Source organism: Sceloporus occidentalis, unplaced genomic scaffold, assembly GCF_023333645.1.
Source record: "Sceloporus occidentalis isolate IW3139 unplaced genomic scaffold, rSceOcc1.0.p SCAF_32, whole genome shotgun sequence".
In the NCBI taxonomy this organism is placed as follows: domain Eukaryota; kingdom Metazoa; phylum Chordata; class Lepidosauria; order Squamata; family Phrynosomatidae; genus Sceloporus; species Sceloporus occidentalis.
The window spans coordinates 3565743-3583041 of record NW_028317012.1 but is presented as its reverse complement, the minus strand read 5'-3'; the positions used below and the strand labels follow the sequence as shown (position 1 = coordinate 3583041).

At 40.3% G+C, this 17299-nt stretch overlaps 2 protein-coding genes across 2 annotated transcripts; one reads left to right on the top strand and one right to left on the bottom strand.

The window, feature by feature from the left end:
• Positions 1–1046: 1046 nt before the first annotated feature.
• On the bottom strand, positions 1047–3255 carry LOC149298533 (large ribosomal subunit protein uL11m-like). Its single transcript, XM_089487415.1, has 5 exons — positions 3133–3255; positions 2837–2932; positions 1777–1870; positions 1355–1514; positions 1047–1155 (listed from the first exon to the last, which is right to left on the bottom strand). The coding sequence occupies exons 1-5, from the start codon at positions 3253–3255 to the stop codon at positions 1047–1049; spliced, it is 582 nt and encodes a 193-aa protein (XP_089343541.1).
• Positions 3256–7253: 3998 nt separating this feature from the next.
• On the top strand, positions 7254–16080 carry LOC149298532 (dipeptidyl peptidase 3-like). The gene is made up of 17 exons (XM_089487308.1): positions 7254–7526; positions 8208–8297; positions 8385–8522; positions 8885–8959; positions 9109–9202; positions 9307–9440; positions 9574–9704; positions 9919–9977; positions 10286–10480; positions 10689–10801; positions 12587–12679; positions 13084–13146; positions 13351–13475; positions 13666–13786; positions 14682–14861; positions 15051–15213; positions 15923–16080. Exons 1-17 carry the CDS (start codon positions 7254–7256, stop codon positions 16078–16080), a joined length of 2205 nt encoding a protein of 734 aa, XP_089343434.1.
• The last annotated feature ends 1219 nt before the right edge of the window (positions 16081–17299 follow it).

Here is a 17299-nt window from a genome sequence, read left to right as displayed (position 1 = left end):
TCGCTGTACCCCCTAAGGAGAAACCTTTGCCTGCGTTCACAGGTTCGGGTCTCAAAAGCATACTGGTCACTATACCTCATAGGGTTAAGCCGGAACAATTCAGAATTCTTACATTTCCAAAAACTTTTGATACAATTGATCACTGCAGCATGAGAGATTAGCTAATGTGGGTGTATTCACTAACCTGGGAGTAGAACATTTTCACTTGCCGATCTCATTATGTATGGACAACTCAGTCCGCTTTAATAATAATAATTTCACTACCTTTTATACAAAATTAAAATCCTATACCAAACATCTGTTTCCAGTGGCTTAGAACACTCATAAGTTTTTATAATTCTATAACCTCAAAATTTCCAGTGTTTCAACTTTTTTTCAGTCCCACCGTTACTGTTTTTCTTTTCTCCCATTGGTGCCTTTTTTATATTGTATATTACAGGATACAGAGAAATGTATCCAAGCAGCCGTGGCACACAAAATAGAAGTACGGTATATATATATATATATATATATATATATACATACACACACACACACACACTTTTTCCACCACGAAAAAAGAAAGAAAAAAATTGTATTAGTCCAGTCGGAGGCATCTTGTGTTAAGAACAATATAATAGCTTCCTCCTTTATATACCAAAATCTTCTCGCAGTACTTGTCATCAAAAGACATACTACGTATCAGTCCTTTCCTCTGAGCTACACTGGCTCACATGCCGCCCTGTGCACCGTGTAACAGGTTTGTGCAGAGTTCCCTCTCGATATATTATTTTACATTGGGTAGTGAACACTTAACACTATTCTAGATAACAAATGGAGAAGAAACTTAGTTAGAAAACAGTTTCAGCCAGCTGGCTGTATTTTCTTTATTACAACACATAGTACAGGGGACACCCTGCTCAGGTCTTTCTCTGGCACATTTTTCTCAATAACCGAAAACAGTTTTTTTTTTTGGTTTGCAGGCCACTTTGTCTCAATCATGGATGGAGTCCTTTGAGGGGCGTTTCAGTTTCACATAGTTCAAAGAGTCACATTCCGTTTTGAGGTCATTTCTTCTTAGATGTTGCTGTGGCCTCTGCGTTTTGTGCTTCAGCTGCAGCTTGGAGAAATAGTCGCCTCTCTTCTAAAAACTTTTCATATTCCTCTGCTGAAAGGCTGCGGAGAAACACAGTGAAGTTAACGTGGAAGAACACCAGGTCATAAATGAAGCCAAACCTTCACAATACCGGAAAATCTTTATGACAGCCGTCTTCAAATATATATAATTTTTGTTATTCAACTTCTTTTTAACCCTCTGGAGCAATATTACTTAAGTGTTAGATTGTCTAGGCCAGATTAGGCAATGGCGGCTTACTCTTTCACCACTTTGATTCCCAATGATCTTGCGCTTCCTATGATGGATTTCACCACATTTTTTAACTCCATATCCCGCAGCACAAATGCTTCATCTTTTGACTTCACCAATGCTATTTCATAGACTTGCTTCAGCGTCACCATTCCTGCCACCTCATGACCTAAAGCAAGAAAAATAGGGAAAAAAGGGAATATCATTAAGCCTATAAGCAACTAAAGAAAAATAACGTTAACGTATATATGAACCACAAACTCGGTCACTGCGCTACAAAGACTGGCACTGAATACCACTGAAGGAAACTGCACTAGACCGGTGACAGGATGATTTAGTAGGTGAGATTTGCACATATAGTCAGAGAATGGATTTGTTATTATTGGAATATATTCTACCCCCTTATTCATGGAAGGTATGTATTGTTTTACCTGTTTGTGTAGCTCCTTTTTCAATGCCGGCTGCATATTTTAAGAAATACGACACCGGAGGTTGCCCAATTTTCAGATCGTATGTCCTGTCAGGCTGAAATTAGAAATATTGAGAGAGAAAAAAATACATTATTTTGTGAAGGAAACAGTCAGTTGGGTTTATTTAACCAAGTACAAGCAGGGTTAAACTAGTCCTGTATCATTGTGAAATGTAATTTCATGGCGACAACTTGAAACATTTGCATTCAAGTTTAAACTCATGGTCTGGAAAAAGGGGTTTGTTTTATGACATAGTTGATGTAGACCTTATCTCTACCGTTGTCGACAAAAGGTCCTCATTAAATACAATGATTATTAACACGTATTTTTTGTTGTACAAGGTAAGGGATGCACAAATATCCCAGACAGTTGGATACCATTGCTGGTGAGCTCCCCGACTAATATTTTTGAAATTGCTACAGAAAGGTTGAGCTATGGAGTGTTGCACGGGACCGCAACTTATTTTGAAGAATCTTACCTTGTTACAGAAAACAGAAAGGTAAGAAGGTGCACAAAACCAACAAACAGATCATGTAAATAAAATGTAATATTTACAAAAAAAAAAAAGCACAAAAATTCAAAGGAAAACATATAGTTAAAAAAAAAACATCAATAAAGCAATTCAAAAGCACACAAATTAAAAACAATAAATAAAATAATCCATGAAACAAAATAACAAGCAGTGAGTGGAGAGCTGTTCCATGGATATCCCCCAACGTCTCGGCACTCCATGGTATAGCTCCCCTGTTACTGCTTATTCTTGTGTTTCATGGATTTTTGGGGGGCATTTCTTACATTTGTGTGCTTTTGAATTACTTTATAGATGATTTTAGTAACTTTGTTTTCTTTTAAATTTGAAAACTGTTTTATTTAAACGATCTGTTTTTTGCACTCCTTTCCGTATGCTATAACATACTTCCCTGTTGAGATTAGCTTTGGAGTGCTGCACTGCTTAATATAATTTTTAGATGGGCTACTAGAACTATACGAGTGGCTCTCTACAATGTATTTTGTTACTTACCTTGACACAAATTTTAACTGGAAGAGGGATTCCTTCTTTGATGTCTTTGGTCTTCTCGTTGAATTCTTTGCAAAACTGGCCAATAGGGATCCCCCTCTTAAAAGGAGAGAGAAAAAAGAAGCTGATGACAGACAAAAAATAAAATTAAATAAAGGCACAATCTGGTGTCCCAAATAGAACTATCAATAAAGTTACTTATTAAAGTACTTGGATATATTAGCATACCACGCTTTAAGGTAATAATCGAGGGATACAGTCGAGTCGCTTTAAACGCACACTGCAAAATGTTATAATACCTGCCCCAAGGTGGGTCCCAAAGGTGGTCCTGGAGCCGCTTGGCCAGCTCTGACGTACGCACGAATCACTCCCGCCACATCGATTTTCTTTACAGTTTTGGCAGCGCGAGATGCTTTAGACATGGCTACAAAAAATATAATCTGTGAAATAAATGACAAAGTTTGCAAATTGTTCAGCCAATGAAATCTGATGGCTCCTGTAATATGAAGCAAGAAAATGCAGATTCCCTGGCCATGGGTCCCTATCAATAGTGCTGTCACTTTTACTCAGCCCTGTCACTTACACTAGACCAGCTGTCAATCACACCCTCACTTTTGCAGTCATTCTCGGAGGTCACTCAGACGTTACTAGCCACTCCGTCTAAAAGGCGCCGGGTACCACCCGTTCACATAGCAATCGCTCTCCGTGACCTACCGTATTTCCTACAGTCTCCGTGTGTCTCTCCTGTTATTTAGGCGGCCGTCTTCCGACCTTCACTACAACCATGTGAATGACTTACACTTCCAGCTCAACGTAATTGGCCGGAGCAGGGAGATGAAGGGACGAAAAACAGCATTTCAACTCCCTATTGGTCAACAAACACGTCAATATTACTCGACACAATTCTGTCCTTTCATTGGTTAAGACTTACTAATATGCTCTTCCTCTGTCGCCTATTGGCTGTTGCTGGGTTAGTTTTCACGCTGGTCTCTGAATAGACCTACAGACTTTGCTTATCGGGTTACTTCCCAGAGCTACGGGAAGCGAATATCGGTTAAGCATCTTCTACCAAACGCTTTTTCTAAAGTTCGAATCCCCTTAGGCTAATTGTAAACAGAGTGGTTACACTGTCGCATCAATAGAAGTTCAAGTCCTAGATTGTCTCCAGTACGCGGCACATATTTGTCCTGAGGCGGCCATTTTGCAGGCTACAAGGTTCCGCTTGGATTTACGCAGATTGCTCCATCAAAATGGCTCCTGTAGTGGAGACGTGAAGATAAAGTTTCAGCGTGACTTGTTTTGCTTAGAACTCTGAGGCCTGCAGGAGAGCATTACACAAAGATTCCTGAAGGGGTTGCTAGGAATCGAGGCTAACAGGAAGCTCAGGCGGCATCCTTACAGAACACTCCGGAGTCAGGCAGCCCACTGAGCAACGCACGAAAGCACTTCACTTAACCTGCTACAAAAAAGTACAATAAAAATAACATACGTTAAGGGAGGATCTTATCTTCCAGGTACCAGACAGCAAAGGCCAATGAGGGGGCCTGTGACAAACAGGGGTACTGGTTTTACTTCTCTTATCACAGACCTCATTGGCTGCTTAAAGTGGCAGGAAAGCACCTTCTTTGAAATCAATGGGTGTGCTTTTTTGCAGGCCCATGGGGGTCTTCTGAGACCCCCAGAAAGCTCACTGAATCAGAGCTGGAGTTGAATGGTTTAAATGTATTGTGTTATGAGATGTGTTTGTCTGAAAACATCTCCTGCATGGCAAATAACAGGAAAAGGGGCAAATGCATATGGGGGGATTCTGCAGAATATTCACCTACCCATGAAACAACATTTCATTTAATAATATACTATAATATTTAATATATACAATTAATGCTGGAAATGGCATACACAGGCCATGTATTGTCAGAAAAGCAGATTTCGTTTTCAACAATACGTGGCTTCGCGTCGGGTGCGAGTGACATCGCCGGGGGTTACTACCTCCTTCCTTGAAGTCCGGCTGGGAAAGGCGATACTCGACAGTAGTGAATAGTGGATTTACTGCATGTTATTTTCACAGGGAAAATCAGAACTACGTTTTCCTGCTCCTCTAATTCAAGTAATAATACTTAGCACACATTGGTAGCTGAACTGCTTATAAAATAAATATGCCATGAAAAAAATCAGCGGGAGTTCCCTTTTATAATAATAATAGTAAAAAAGCTTGCCTGTCCCCTTAAGGACAATGGGTTGTCTTTAAACCCATTAAAAACAATGCATTGTGGGCCCATACATATACGGGCTTTGTCACGAAGGGGCTATGGTCAGTTCAGCGTTATGGGAAGCTACTTGCTCAGTGTTTACACTGTGAATGGGCACTTTGGATGACAGAATGACAATGAGGGTAGCTGAGGGTATGGCGCACTTCACTCTCTGCTATAAAAAAGGAGTACTTCGCTACATGGTGGATCCCTCTTAGAATCGGCTGTTTTTGGGAGAGACGGTGATGTCTTTGAGTTCCTTCTCTTTTTGAAGACTTCAGTGGTCCTCCTCAAGAAGATCCAGACCTTCTTCAGGCTCATGTCTTAGAAGGAAGGAAGAGGTGGCATATCCCTTCGGGGAGGGCCTCCTCTAAAGATTTTGGTACCCGGCCACCTCTGTGGCTCTCTCTGGAGCAATCTCATGTTCTTCACATTGGAGCAGCACACCTCAATGGAAGAAAAAAAAAACAGGATACAATGCAGTTTGTCTCCATATTGTTTTATTTTTCTAGTTTGGTGTCTGTTTTATTAAAACACATTCTCCGGATCCGATTTTCCCTCTTATTACCTGTTTAGCAGGTTCCAACAATTTCTCATGCATGCTGTTCCTGTTAGCAGATACAGTAAGAGGCAGCAAGGCAGGATAGTCGGTAAATAATGTAAATGATGTGTAAAGGTGCCAACACATGAAAACCTCTGCAATTATAGCAACGCAGTATTATCAGGCACACCCAACCCATGTTTTCTCCAACACTATTTGTATTCAAGATAACCTTATATGCACTCGAAATATTTATGACATTATAATTCCTATAGGAATCTCATAAGGCTTCCCGATACCGAGCATACGGCAACCATTCTCTATACGTTCAACAGCAAGACAATGGAGCACTGACCTTGCTTATCTCTGATTGGTTGCATTTACAGGGAGGCGGGACAGAACATCATTCTATTCCTCTCAAAATCAGTACCCTTACTTGTCATTCTTAAATCACTCACAGGTTTAATCTGATTGGTCACTGTTTCTCCGCCCCTTGATCTTGCCAGCCACAGTCTTTAACAGCAATGGTAAGCCCTGTCTTTACTCAAACAGTTGATTGGATAAACGGATTTTACTATTTGTGGGCGGGGCAACTGAGATTGAGGGGTGGACGCTAGCCCGGAAGTTGGTTGCCTTCAGTTTCGGAGCGTGCAGAAACAGGTGAGTATTCCTATGAATGGATTAAGTACGGTTTTTGGGGTTCTGTTGTTTGCCCTGTTGTTACTTTTCTGCTGATGTCAGAGAGTGTAACAGACATAGATATCTTTCACATTAACGTAATATAATGCAGTCTATGGATTTAGACGTGTCCTCCTTTTATACCGCTATGTATGACTCTTCCCATTCATAATAATTGATAGCAGCTGTATTTTGTGTCTTGTTAATATATATATATATATATTGTGATGGTTTCTCTCTTCAGCACTGGTGGCGATGACTACTTACTTCTTGCGTTACCTACCAAGAAAAAATGACATAGAATTACACACTTTTAAGTTAAAAGTGATAATAAAGTAGTTTTTCTAGGACTCAATTTTGTTCTTTTTAGCATAAAATATTTGAAATGAAACTATTTTGTTGTGTGAGTAAAAGAGGCGGAATGATAATAAAAAAACAACATAATTTAGGTTTAAAACCATTTTCTCTTTTCCTGTTTAACCATGGGAGCAGTCACAGCAAGTGTAACACCCAGAACAGAAGGGCAAATCCACAGCATATATAGTGACACCATATGAAACAACTAGATCAGAGTAGACACTATATAAAACAACTAGATCAGAGTAGACACTATATAAAACAACTAGATCAGAGTATTATCGGCTGTGGATCCCAATGACGTTACTGGCAGAACTCCAGATTGAAGCTCATTGGTTTTGTGCTGCAAGCCCAGCCTTAGCTGTTCAAGACAAGGAGACCAAACAGATATAGATCTCGCTGTGGTGACAACATATGAAGCGTTCCAGAACTGAAGTTAAGGCCCGAAAAAGAACTGGTAGAGGATCAAATATAATCCATTGCTCACCAAACTCCTTCCAAAAATAGAGCAGAGAGTTGCACCCATTTTATTATAATGTTATAAAAAAAATAATGCACTCTTTCTGTTTCAGATTCACCATCACCCAAACCTAACATGGCTGCCCCTTCTCAGTATATCCTTCCTAATGATCTTCCTGTGGCTCTGCTCGACTGCGAGGAGGCCTTCTCCTTTCTGTCGGCAGAGGAGAAGCTGTACACACACTTTCTGTCTCGAGCATCTTTTTATGGTGGTCTAATAGTCCTGCTTCAGACATCACCAGAATCTCCAGGAATATACATTTTGCTAAATAGGCTCTTCAGGTCCCAGGAGCCCGCAAAACTTCAGGTGGTTGCCTTGAACCAAGGATGGACAGAGGAAGAGTATCAGGTACCATGTACTATAGTAATAGTTACTCAACTAACCCACTAAGCTCAGTTAACTATTTCACGTGTAAAGAACATGCTATATACATTCTAACCCTGTAACTGTGTTACCTATTGCAAAAGAAAACAGGAGGTGTTGCATTCAAAAATCTTAAAAGCTCTATCCCTGTGAAAAGTGCGCTGGTTTCAAATTTGCTAGATGGTGAAGACTAAGATGGTGATGCCAAATGTGGATCTCTTGACTGGAATTCCAATAAACATCCCCATTCTATCTGACAACCAATCTGTACCAATATAATCATGCATACTGTGACGTCAGGGACTACTGCCTCATTATATTACATAATATAACCTAAATGAATCTCAAAAATCTAAATATTTACATTTTGAATATGAATTTTTGACTTAGTTTGATGACAAGGTCGCTTGAGACCTCAATAATTTAATTCTTTGTTTCGGGATGGACAAGCCTTACATAATACAGTAGTTGTGCCACCCTCATTAGATATTCCAAGGCTACTAAGTGCTTTTAGATATAGTTCGCCCCAAGTTAGAAAGTGTAATTCTGTAATTATTATATCTCCCATTTTTTCACTCCTTTGTGAACGGTTCAAAAATGTATTGCATGCACATTTTACAGTGATTTATCTTCTTTGTTATATGCAACTTCCGTCTCACTGTACAGGCTCTACTGGTTTATTCTGCCGGATTCTTTGCCAATATGGGAAACTACAAATCATTTGGAGACACTAAGTTTGTCCCAAATGTCGCAAAGGTAAGCTACCTTCAGCTGCGGGTTTTGATGGCGGTAACTGTGTTGTCTTAGTGGAAGCGTGGGCCATAATGTGTTTTATTTATACAGGAAAAGTTTGAGAAGCTGCTGCATGCAAGTGAAGCATATGCCACGGACCCCGAGGGAATGGATTTGTTATGGAAAGACATTGGGGATCGCATTTACTCACTGGAAGCGAGAGAACGTCAGCTGGGACTTGGAGATCAAGTGAGTGCTGCAGGCTCTAATAATGGAACATAGCAACATATGGATTTAATGGACATGGCCACTATTAGATGATAACTCCAAATGGCATGCCAGCTACTGTAGTTATAATATTAGACTTGATGTGTCCGATGCTCCACATGCTGGTATTGCCCATGCTTGTGAAGACCTTTTGGATTTACAATTCTGAACACTTTCTTGAACTGCTAAGCATGTACCACTGGACAGAACCGTGAAGAATGCAAAAAGAATTTGCCTCTGTCAGCTAGGTTTTTTCCTTAAATATATTTATTCTGACCAAAATATGCACTCATTGTGGATTATAAATGTAATATATAAGTACTAAGTATCCTGTTTTATCTCAGGGTATAACCACCTACTTCTCTGGAAACTGCACCATGGAAGACGCAGAACTGGCTCAGAGATTTCTGGACTCAAAGGTAACAAAAGAACGGGGACACTGTAAACCCTCCATCTCAAAATGTTTGGATTGTTGCCCCACGAACCCTTCTAAATTTCAAATCTATTAAGGTTTTTGCTTCATTAAACCAGTCAATATATTCATAGCGTCATTCGGTTTCCCTCACAGAACCTTAGCGCTTACAACACAAGACTGTTTAAGATTCAGGATAAGGATCGCAAAAGTAAATATGAGGTGCGCTTGGCTTCTGTCAAGAAGGAAGGTGAGTAAATCAATGATTATTAACAAAGGTCAAGTGGAGGAAAACATTTAGCTTTACTGTAGTGACCTGATCTCCATTTCTTTATTTTGCTCCCTTTCTCTCAGATTGTGCCCTAGAATCATCAGATCTTGAACAGTCTCTGGGAGTCTTCGAGTTTGAGGGTCATGAGATTTGTGTTAAACGAGGAGACTACTCCCCCTTGCTGCTAAAAGTGTGTGAAAGCCTGGAAAAGGCCAAGGTGAGAACCATTCCTTTCAAGCCTCCAAGCTTCACGCCAAACCCCAAGATTCTGAGGCTACCTTTTTAATGGAAACAAGATCCCAATTGTATTTATCAAAGTATTCACTGTATTCTGTCCCTGCAACTCACAGGCCTTTGCATCAAATGATAACCAACGGAGAATGCTTGAAGAATATGGACGGAGCTTCCTAGAAGGATCTATTCAAGCTCATAAGGAGGGTTCAAAATATTGGGTACAGGACAAGGGGCCGATAGTGGAGAGGTAATAAAAACCAGATGGAATAATAATAGAATAAATAAATGAATGTTAGTGTTGCTGTTAATGAGGGTAATTGGAGTAAAGCATTCTAAAAAATAATCCCCAGAAAAAAAGTAGGAATTAAGTGTGCTGTGGAGATGATTAGCAAGGATCCAAGTATAAAATGGGAGCTTGCATACAGTATGATTTTGTTTTTTCAAGAGACATTTCTTTGCAGTTACATTGGATTTATTGAGAGCTACAGAGACCCTTTTGGATCTCGTGGAGAGTTTGAGGGTAAGAGACCATGATTGGGACGCTCTGGGTGGGGGGTTTAGACAGGAGTGGAGAGTGATTGAGCACAGAGGAGACATCTACGTGCTAACATGTATCGAGTGTGAGCGCCATTAAGTTGACTGGTGTGGAGGTTGAGAAACACAGACGGTTAACAGCTTATTCTGGCATGAAGCATACATCATGCATGCTAAAGGAAGGTTATGCGCTGATGACTGTACTGGAGGTATATTGAATTAAAGCAGAGAAGGGATAGACTAATGTCGGCCTTTGTCAACAGAAACTCATGCTTTCATTGTCTTCTTGTTAAGGCTTTGTGGCAGTGGTCAATAAATCCGTGAGTGCTCGATTTGCAATGCTGGTCTCTGTAGCCGAAAATCTTGTGGCATCTCTCCCATGGCCAAGCTCATTTGAAAAGGATACCTTCCTCCGACCAGACTTCACCTCTCTGGATGTAGTATCCTTCAGTGGAAGTGGCATTCCCGCTGGGATCAATATACCAAACTGTAAGATCACTGCATAAATTGACTATCGCTATGTATGTTGCACTCAAAAGATATTTTTATGTTTTTTTTTATCGCATGCTAGAATATCATAAGTTTGCGAAGTGACTTGTATTACTATTTATGGTCTGGTATTTTTTGTAGGCATGATGCTCTTTTTAATGACGATTCCTTGAGTGCTGATCCTTGTTACCCTAATTCCCTTTCTTAGATGACGATATCAGACAGACTGTTGGGTTTAAGAACGTGTCCCTGGGAAATGTTCTGTCAGTAGGATCAGCCACAGACCGTGAGAAGCTGACATTTCTACGCGAAGAGGATAAGGTACCCTTTATTGCATTATTGTCTATATTAAGTAAACATGTTACTATATATTTAGGGGAAAATAACTGCACTGAGAAACACCACCAATCTGCACTAATGTCTAAAAATATTGGTGCTAGAGTAAAGCACCAGCAACAGCTGCCTCAAAACAGAGTAGGAAGTGCATAAAGCAGGACTGCAACTCCAATCCCTGTTGGCTGCAAACAGGTTGCAGTTTTTGGATAGCTGGGCTTAAGCACAGGTATCTCAATTAATAATAAATTCAACTATCTATTTCCAGATAGCAATACACATATATTTAATGGCCTGTTTGTGGCCCTCAAGTATTGGAGTTGTGTAGCCCTGGGCCATAAGGCTATCCTAAGGAATAAATAAGTAAACAACCTTTCCAAGAGGGCTACTTGGGCCATTATTTTCTTTTCTGCTACAATCTATGAAGTATATGTGCTGATTGCACTTGTAGCTTTTACAGTAAACTTAACAATATTTTCTATTTTGCTTTGTATACAGTTTAGTCTAAACAGTATATATAAAATATTTTTAGGCCACTTTATTGAGCTAGCTGGCATGCGAATATGGAAACCTGGCGGGCTACAAGCCTGCACACAGCTTGCAGCATACAATCCATTCACACACACTTACAGTCCATTCACACACACACACACTTACAGTCCATTCACACACATACACAGCATTGTATAACATAACTGTGAGCATAGAGATGTTAATGCAGTGCACCACTGTAAAACCTGCAGTGGACTCACATGTTAGTGTTTGTTTCAAGTCTTTCCTTGGTAAATATGTTTGATAAACAGAAAGAAAGCAGAGCATCCTTAGTGCTAGTACAGTTTGAGAAACCAGGCAGCATAATAATGCCAATACTAAAAAGAACCGTTACATTTGGTAAAGAGGGCCCTGCTTGCAAGCTTACAATCTGGAGTGTAGAAGGGACAAGAATAAAGGGTCTCATTGCCACATGCCCTCGGCAGACCTATAAAGCAGGCTTGTACATCGGCTCGTTAGCTGTTACCAGTTACTCTTGCAGGAGTGATTCCTTGTGCACCTTACATCGGCTTTCCCCCAGTCGTGACAAACATTGTTCTTTACACTGCACATCTGCAACCAATGTTACATTATGTTGTGGCACGAAGCTCATTATATTCTACTGGTAAACATTTTGCAATGGTGAGAATCTGCACAAATTAATGAGCTTGTTTTGTTCCATCGCAAAAACATAACCATGCATGCATAATGACTATGTGATTGTAAACATGACCTGGACCCGTCTGGGTTTTTGTTTCAGCAACTCTTCATGTTTTATACTGCCAATTTATTTCTGTGTTGTGCAGTAGCGCCAACACCTTCCCCTCCATAAATGACTTCAGGCTATGTTAGCACTTTATAATTTCATGATTGTGTGCAAGGGCTAATAACTTCCATGGAGCAAGAGGAGCAAGTTTGCAGAGGATGTGACGTTGGCACTGGACGGCCTCTCCAACCCTGCCCCAGGCACCAAGAACCATATTCTCCCTTCTCAGATCATCTATTATTTGAACGTTCTTTTGAAATAGGGATACTGACACAGCAAGGCTCATGTAAATGAGTAGGAGGCACTTGGACCAAAAACAATCATAACTCTTACAAAGGGTATGTCTGGGGTCCTCCTGGCCTTCAGCAAACTAAGTGGATATTGTCGGGCATTGCATTGGGTTCTAAACTCAGGATGTGTATACGTTGATGCATAATATTCCTCACCATGCATTAATATTTTGTATCCTGCTGCAGGACTTGTTTATAAAGTATCGTGGTCCCTCTTTTGAAGTCCAAGTTGGTCTACATGAGCTACTTGGCCACGGCAGTGGAAAGCTCTTTGTACAGGTCAGGGATTTGGTTATTTTCTCTAGTGTTTACCTCACTTTAGCCATTTAGTTAAATATGTTTTTCTCCGCTGCTTTGCATGAAAACATAGATTTGTTTCTGCCTCTGTGCGAAGAATAAATATTTAATAGTATGCCATCATATGCCTCTGTATAGCGCAAATTGCTGGCGCTTGGACCGCCGTAACATAATAGATTTCTTTCTGGTATTACAACAAGTACAGCCATGACAGTTCCACATACAATAATGTCATATCCAGAAAGTACCTAATATATGTCATTTTGATTTCATAATGTCGTACGGTTTTATTGGTGTTGTATGTTTCTTATAGACTGGTAAACACACAGTGTATCCTTTTTTTCTTTCTGTTATTATGGCTCTCACAAATTACTCATTTTTTACAGGATGAAAAAGGGGCATTTAACTTTGACAAAGAGACTGTGATTAACCCAGAAACTGGGGAGCTGGTGGGTAATGTTCCCTTTTAATGCGTGTTGGTTATTTTGCTGTTCTCTGTATTTCATATATTTTCCCTCTCCACTTTCTTTTCTTTCATTTTGTTCATACTATCTATCAAATGTAATTCATTTTTCTTATTCTTTTAGTTTTCTGTTTTGCTTCACTGACACGTCCCCATATCCCTATAGCCTTGTTTTCCTTTCCATTCTCAGATAACAGGTTGGTACAAGCAAGGTGAGACATGGGACAGTAAGTTCTCCACCATTGCTTCTTCCTATGAAGAGTGCAGAGCTGAGTGCGTTGGATTGTACCTGTGTGTCAATGAAGAAGTCCTACGGTAAGGAAAACAAACACAAGCCAACTTCTTGTAAGAAGTATTTGGATTACTTTGTGTTTCTGAAGGCAAAACAATATGGAGGAAAGTCTGTCTGCTCTGCATATATGTCCTCCTTTCCTTAAGGGGACCATGCTTCTGTCTTCTCTGTTTTATTGCCATCTCTCTACCATCTCTATATCTCTGTGTGCAGGATATTTGGACACGAAGCTCAGGAAGCACAAGATGTTTTATACGTGAACTGGTTGAATATGGTGCGGGCTGGGCTTGCAGGACTAGAATATTATACACCAGAGACCGGACGTTGGAGACAGGTGTGTGTAAATTAAAAATTGTCTTATCTTGTGGAAACTCTTTGGTGTAGTTAAGTCAAGGCAAAGGTGTTTATTCAGCAAAACATTTAAACTGCTCGACTTATCTATTATATGCAGGGCCAACCCTGTCTGTCTTACATCTTGCCTGGTTTAGCTCTGCATCATGCATGATGAAAGATGAAATGTTTTAGCTAACCACAGTTCACCTTCAATCTCCCACTTTAATGAATGGATTCCATAGTGGTTTGTTGGTCAGCAAGCTACCTGAGATTCCTTCTAGCGTTTGTTTGAATAATTGTGGTTTCAACTCTTTTATGCACTTGGAAAGGACAACTCCAATTAACCTCTCCTGCAAGAAGGGCAATAAGGAAGCGTTAGATTGTTGAGGTGCCTTATGCAGGGTAAACTCAGCTGTTCTTGGAGACGCTGAGTGGAGTTAGCCCTTCATAGTGCATAATGAGGCTTCAGAGCCAAAACTGCAGCTCTTCTGCAATTTTCAGCTATTGTGAATAAACCCTAAAGGGTGCATGGAGGCTAATGGTCACCGCCGCATTATATCTCTTGCTTTTCTCACAACTCACTCATTCCAGCTGATAAGGGTTTTTATTTATATAAACATTTATTAGACCAGAGGCAATGAGGCAAGGGATGGCATGGGAGGCCCGTGTGTTGTATTTTTTCCCCAGCCCTATGCTGACAGAATAAACCATTGCCATTGCATTCAAACTACACGGTGCAGGATTAATGTAAAAAGTAAGTGCTTCTTCCTGGGCTCAAATGAATTTGACCACTGCAATAGTTACACATTTAGCTTCATTATTTATCCAACCTGGTTTCACCCCAAACACAATGTATTCTCGCTATTTTGCCATGGATTTCTATATTTCTTTCCCAGGCACACATGCAAGCACGTTTTGTGATTCTTCGTGTCCTTCTGGAGGCTGGACAAAACTTTGTCGCTCTGTCTGAAAAAGTCGGGGCTGATGGCCTCCCGGATGCACAAGTGACATTAAATAGAGACAAGATTTTGAGCGTGGGCAAGCCAGCTATCCAGCAATTCTTGCAAAGGCTGCAGGTAACTCCAAATTAAGATTACAGGTGATCCAATATATTGTCTATTCAGTGGCTTATTTTCCTGTGCAGCTGTTTGTTCTCCCTCCATGCTTCCCACCCCGTGTGTCATACTTTATCTTATTCTTTATAAATCTATCAGAGCATTCTCTGTTTTACTCATTTCACTTGTGTTGCATGTCTTCTTTCTCAGGTGTATAAATCCACGGCAGATGTAGAGCGTGCCCGGGAGATGTATGATGGTTACTCGGCAGTTACTGATTCTGATACATATCGGTTCCTCGCTCTCCGTGATATTGTAATAATGAGAAAAGAGGAGAGGAAATCTTTTGTACAGATAAACACACGGCTCACAGGTCAGTGTTTACTGGGCAAGGTGGTGGACAGAAATACATTAAAAGAATTGCTTGGAATATTGATTTCAAGATGAACAAAAAACTATTGCAAAATTTTTAGCAGAGGGCTAATTCCATTTTTTTTAGTGATTTTTTTTGGTACCCAACTATCAGAAGGGGCACATTGCAAGAAAGCCTGGCCTTTCTCCAAGAAGGGATTTGATCTAGCACCTTTAAGAGATCCCTCAGCCACAGAATAGGCAAAGAGCATCTCCTGCAAGAATGGTTGGTCTGGCTCCACATAACACATTTAATGTGGATAGATTTCATTAGAAACATCTCACCAGTTTACCTACACATTGTGCTGGGCCAGGTGAGCATTTCTTGAAGATGAACCTCGTAGGTATTGGCTGTATGTAGTGCTGTTACCATTGTCAAGGAGTTTATACCTATACTATACTACCAGTAGTTAATGTAAGGTTCAAAAACATGTAAACTGTAGCACACCACACAGATACACAGTCCATAACATATGAGTTCTTAAATGCAGTCTGGCTTCTCTGATGAAGACATCGTACCTAAACGGGAAGCGTGAGTTCATTCGGTGGAGGCATTTCTGAAGCAAATAACCGGGGGCCAAGGCCTTCGCCAAGTGGCGCAATTGTAGTGTCTTTGTAGCAATGCAGAAAACACAAGCAATACAATATGTTTTCCTCTGGTTTCTCTGCAGGTGACACAGTGAGTGTTGTGCAGTATGACAGCAGTCCCTCTGGACTGATCCTCTCGGTCTTGCAGAGATTTCCTGATGATGAGGAAGAACTGGAAAGGAAGATGCTGGAGCTAAGCGGTGCCGATGCCCATTTCTGGCGAAGCCAAAACTGCTCATAATTAGGCAATGGGATGGTGCCGTGTGATGTTATGCAGAGGTCCCGCTAGAGGAATGAATAAACGGAGCTATACTCTGCAGATATCTGATGAGGGGACAGTTAGTATGTCACAACTAGATGCAACAGATTCTCAGCATGTCTAGCAGTCAAAACATTAATAAGGGGGCAATCATTTGAGGTCTTTTAGAGCGCCAGAGAAGATGGCAGTCAGGAGCAGTTACAGCTGTGGATTTGCGTGATGCAGTGTGTATCTGGCCCAGAGTGCCCTTACGGGTAAATGATGAGAATCTGGATTCATTCTGAATTAAATAATTTTACTAAGTCAATTTCAAGTGGTTGCCATTCTTTAGCATGAAGTTTGTCAGAACACAGACTGGGAATCCACAATTAAACACAATCCACAGCAACATGGATTGATGGCTCATTGGCATGGGGATATTAATGAAGAACATGGGGCAAGGAGAAGTGTGACATACATCTCACATGTTGTTGATTAGCATATACCATATATATATATATATATAATATAATTTGATCAGCATGTATAAATGACTACCTTTTTATAGTAGAACACTCAGTTTAAGGCAGCAGGAAATGCATTTTATATTCTGAGTTCCAGGTCCAGTGACAAGCCTATAGATGTTAGGAATTTATGAACCAAGACAGCAACATAACTACAGATAAAGGAACCATTCACAAAATGACAAGATTACCAGCGTATCTGATTGCATACACTGATTAAGTTTAGGCGTTGAAATGTAATAATCTTCTTAAAAGGGGGAACTCCCACCATACGGCTATATCTTTTTGTTATTGCCCTATGCTTGTAATGTCCCTGTTTAAAAAAAAAAAAAAAAGTTGCAAAAATAGTTACTAATTAATTTATTCCGATAAATAAGACTTCACCTACTACGGCACAAATCTCCCCCCTCCCCTGCAGAATAGTTTGCTCAATGCACAATCTACATACTGCTGCCAGATGGCATCAAGGGACATAAATCTGATCGTCTGGATCCGTCCCTGCCAAAAACTATGGATGCAATACTAAGGGGGCAGTTTAATGCCCCGGATAACCTCGCCAACAAAGAGCGCCTGTTATTTATAAATCAATAGGAGGTAAAGTACTTGTCTGTCGATGTTCATACAAGTCATACGTACCCTCACGTTATCATGCAGATCATTTGTCACGTACTGTAAACAGTGAAAAATAAATACAACAT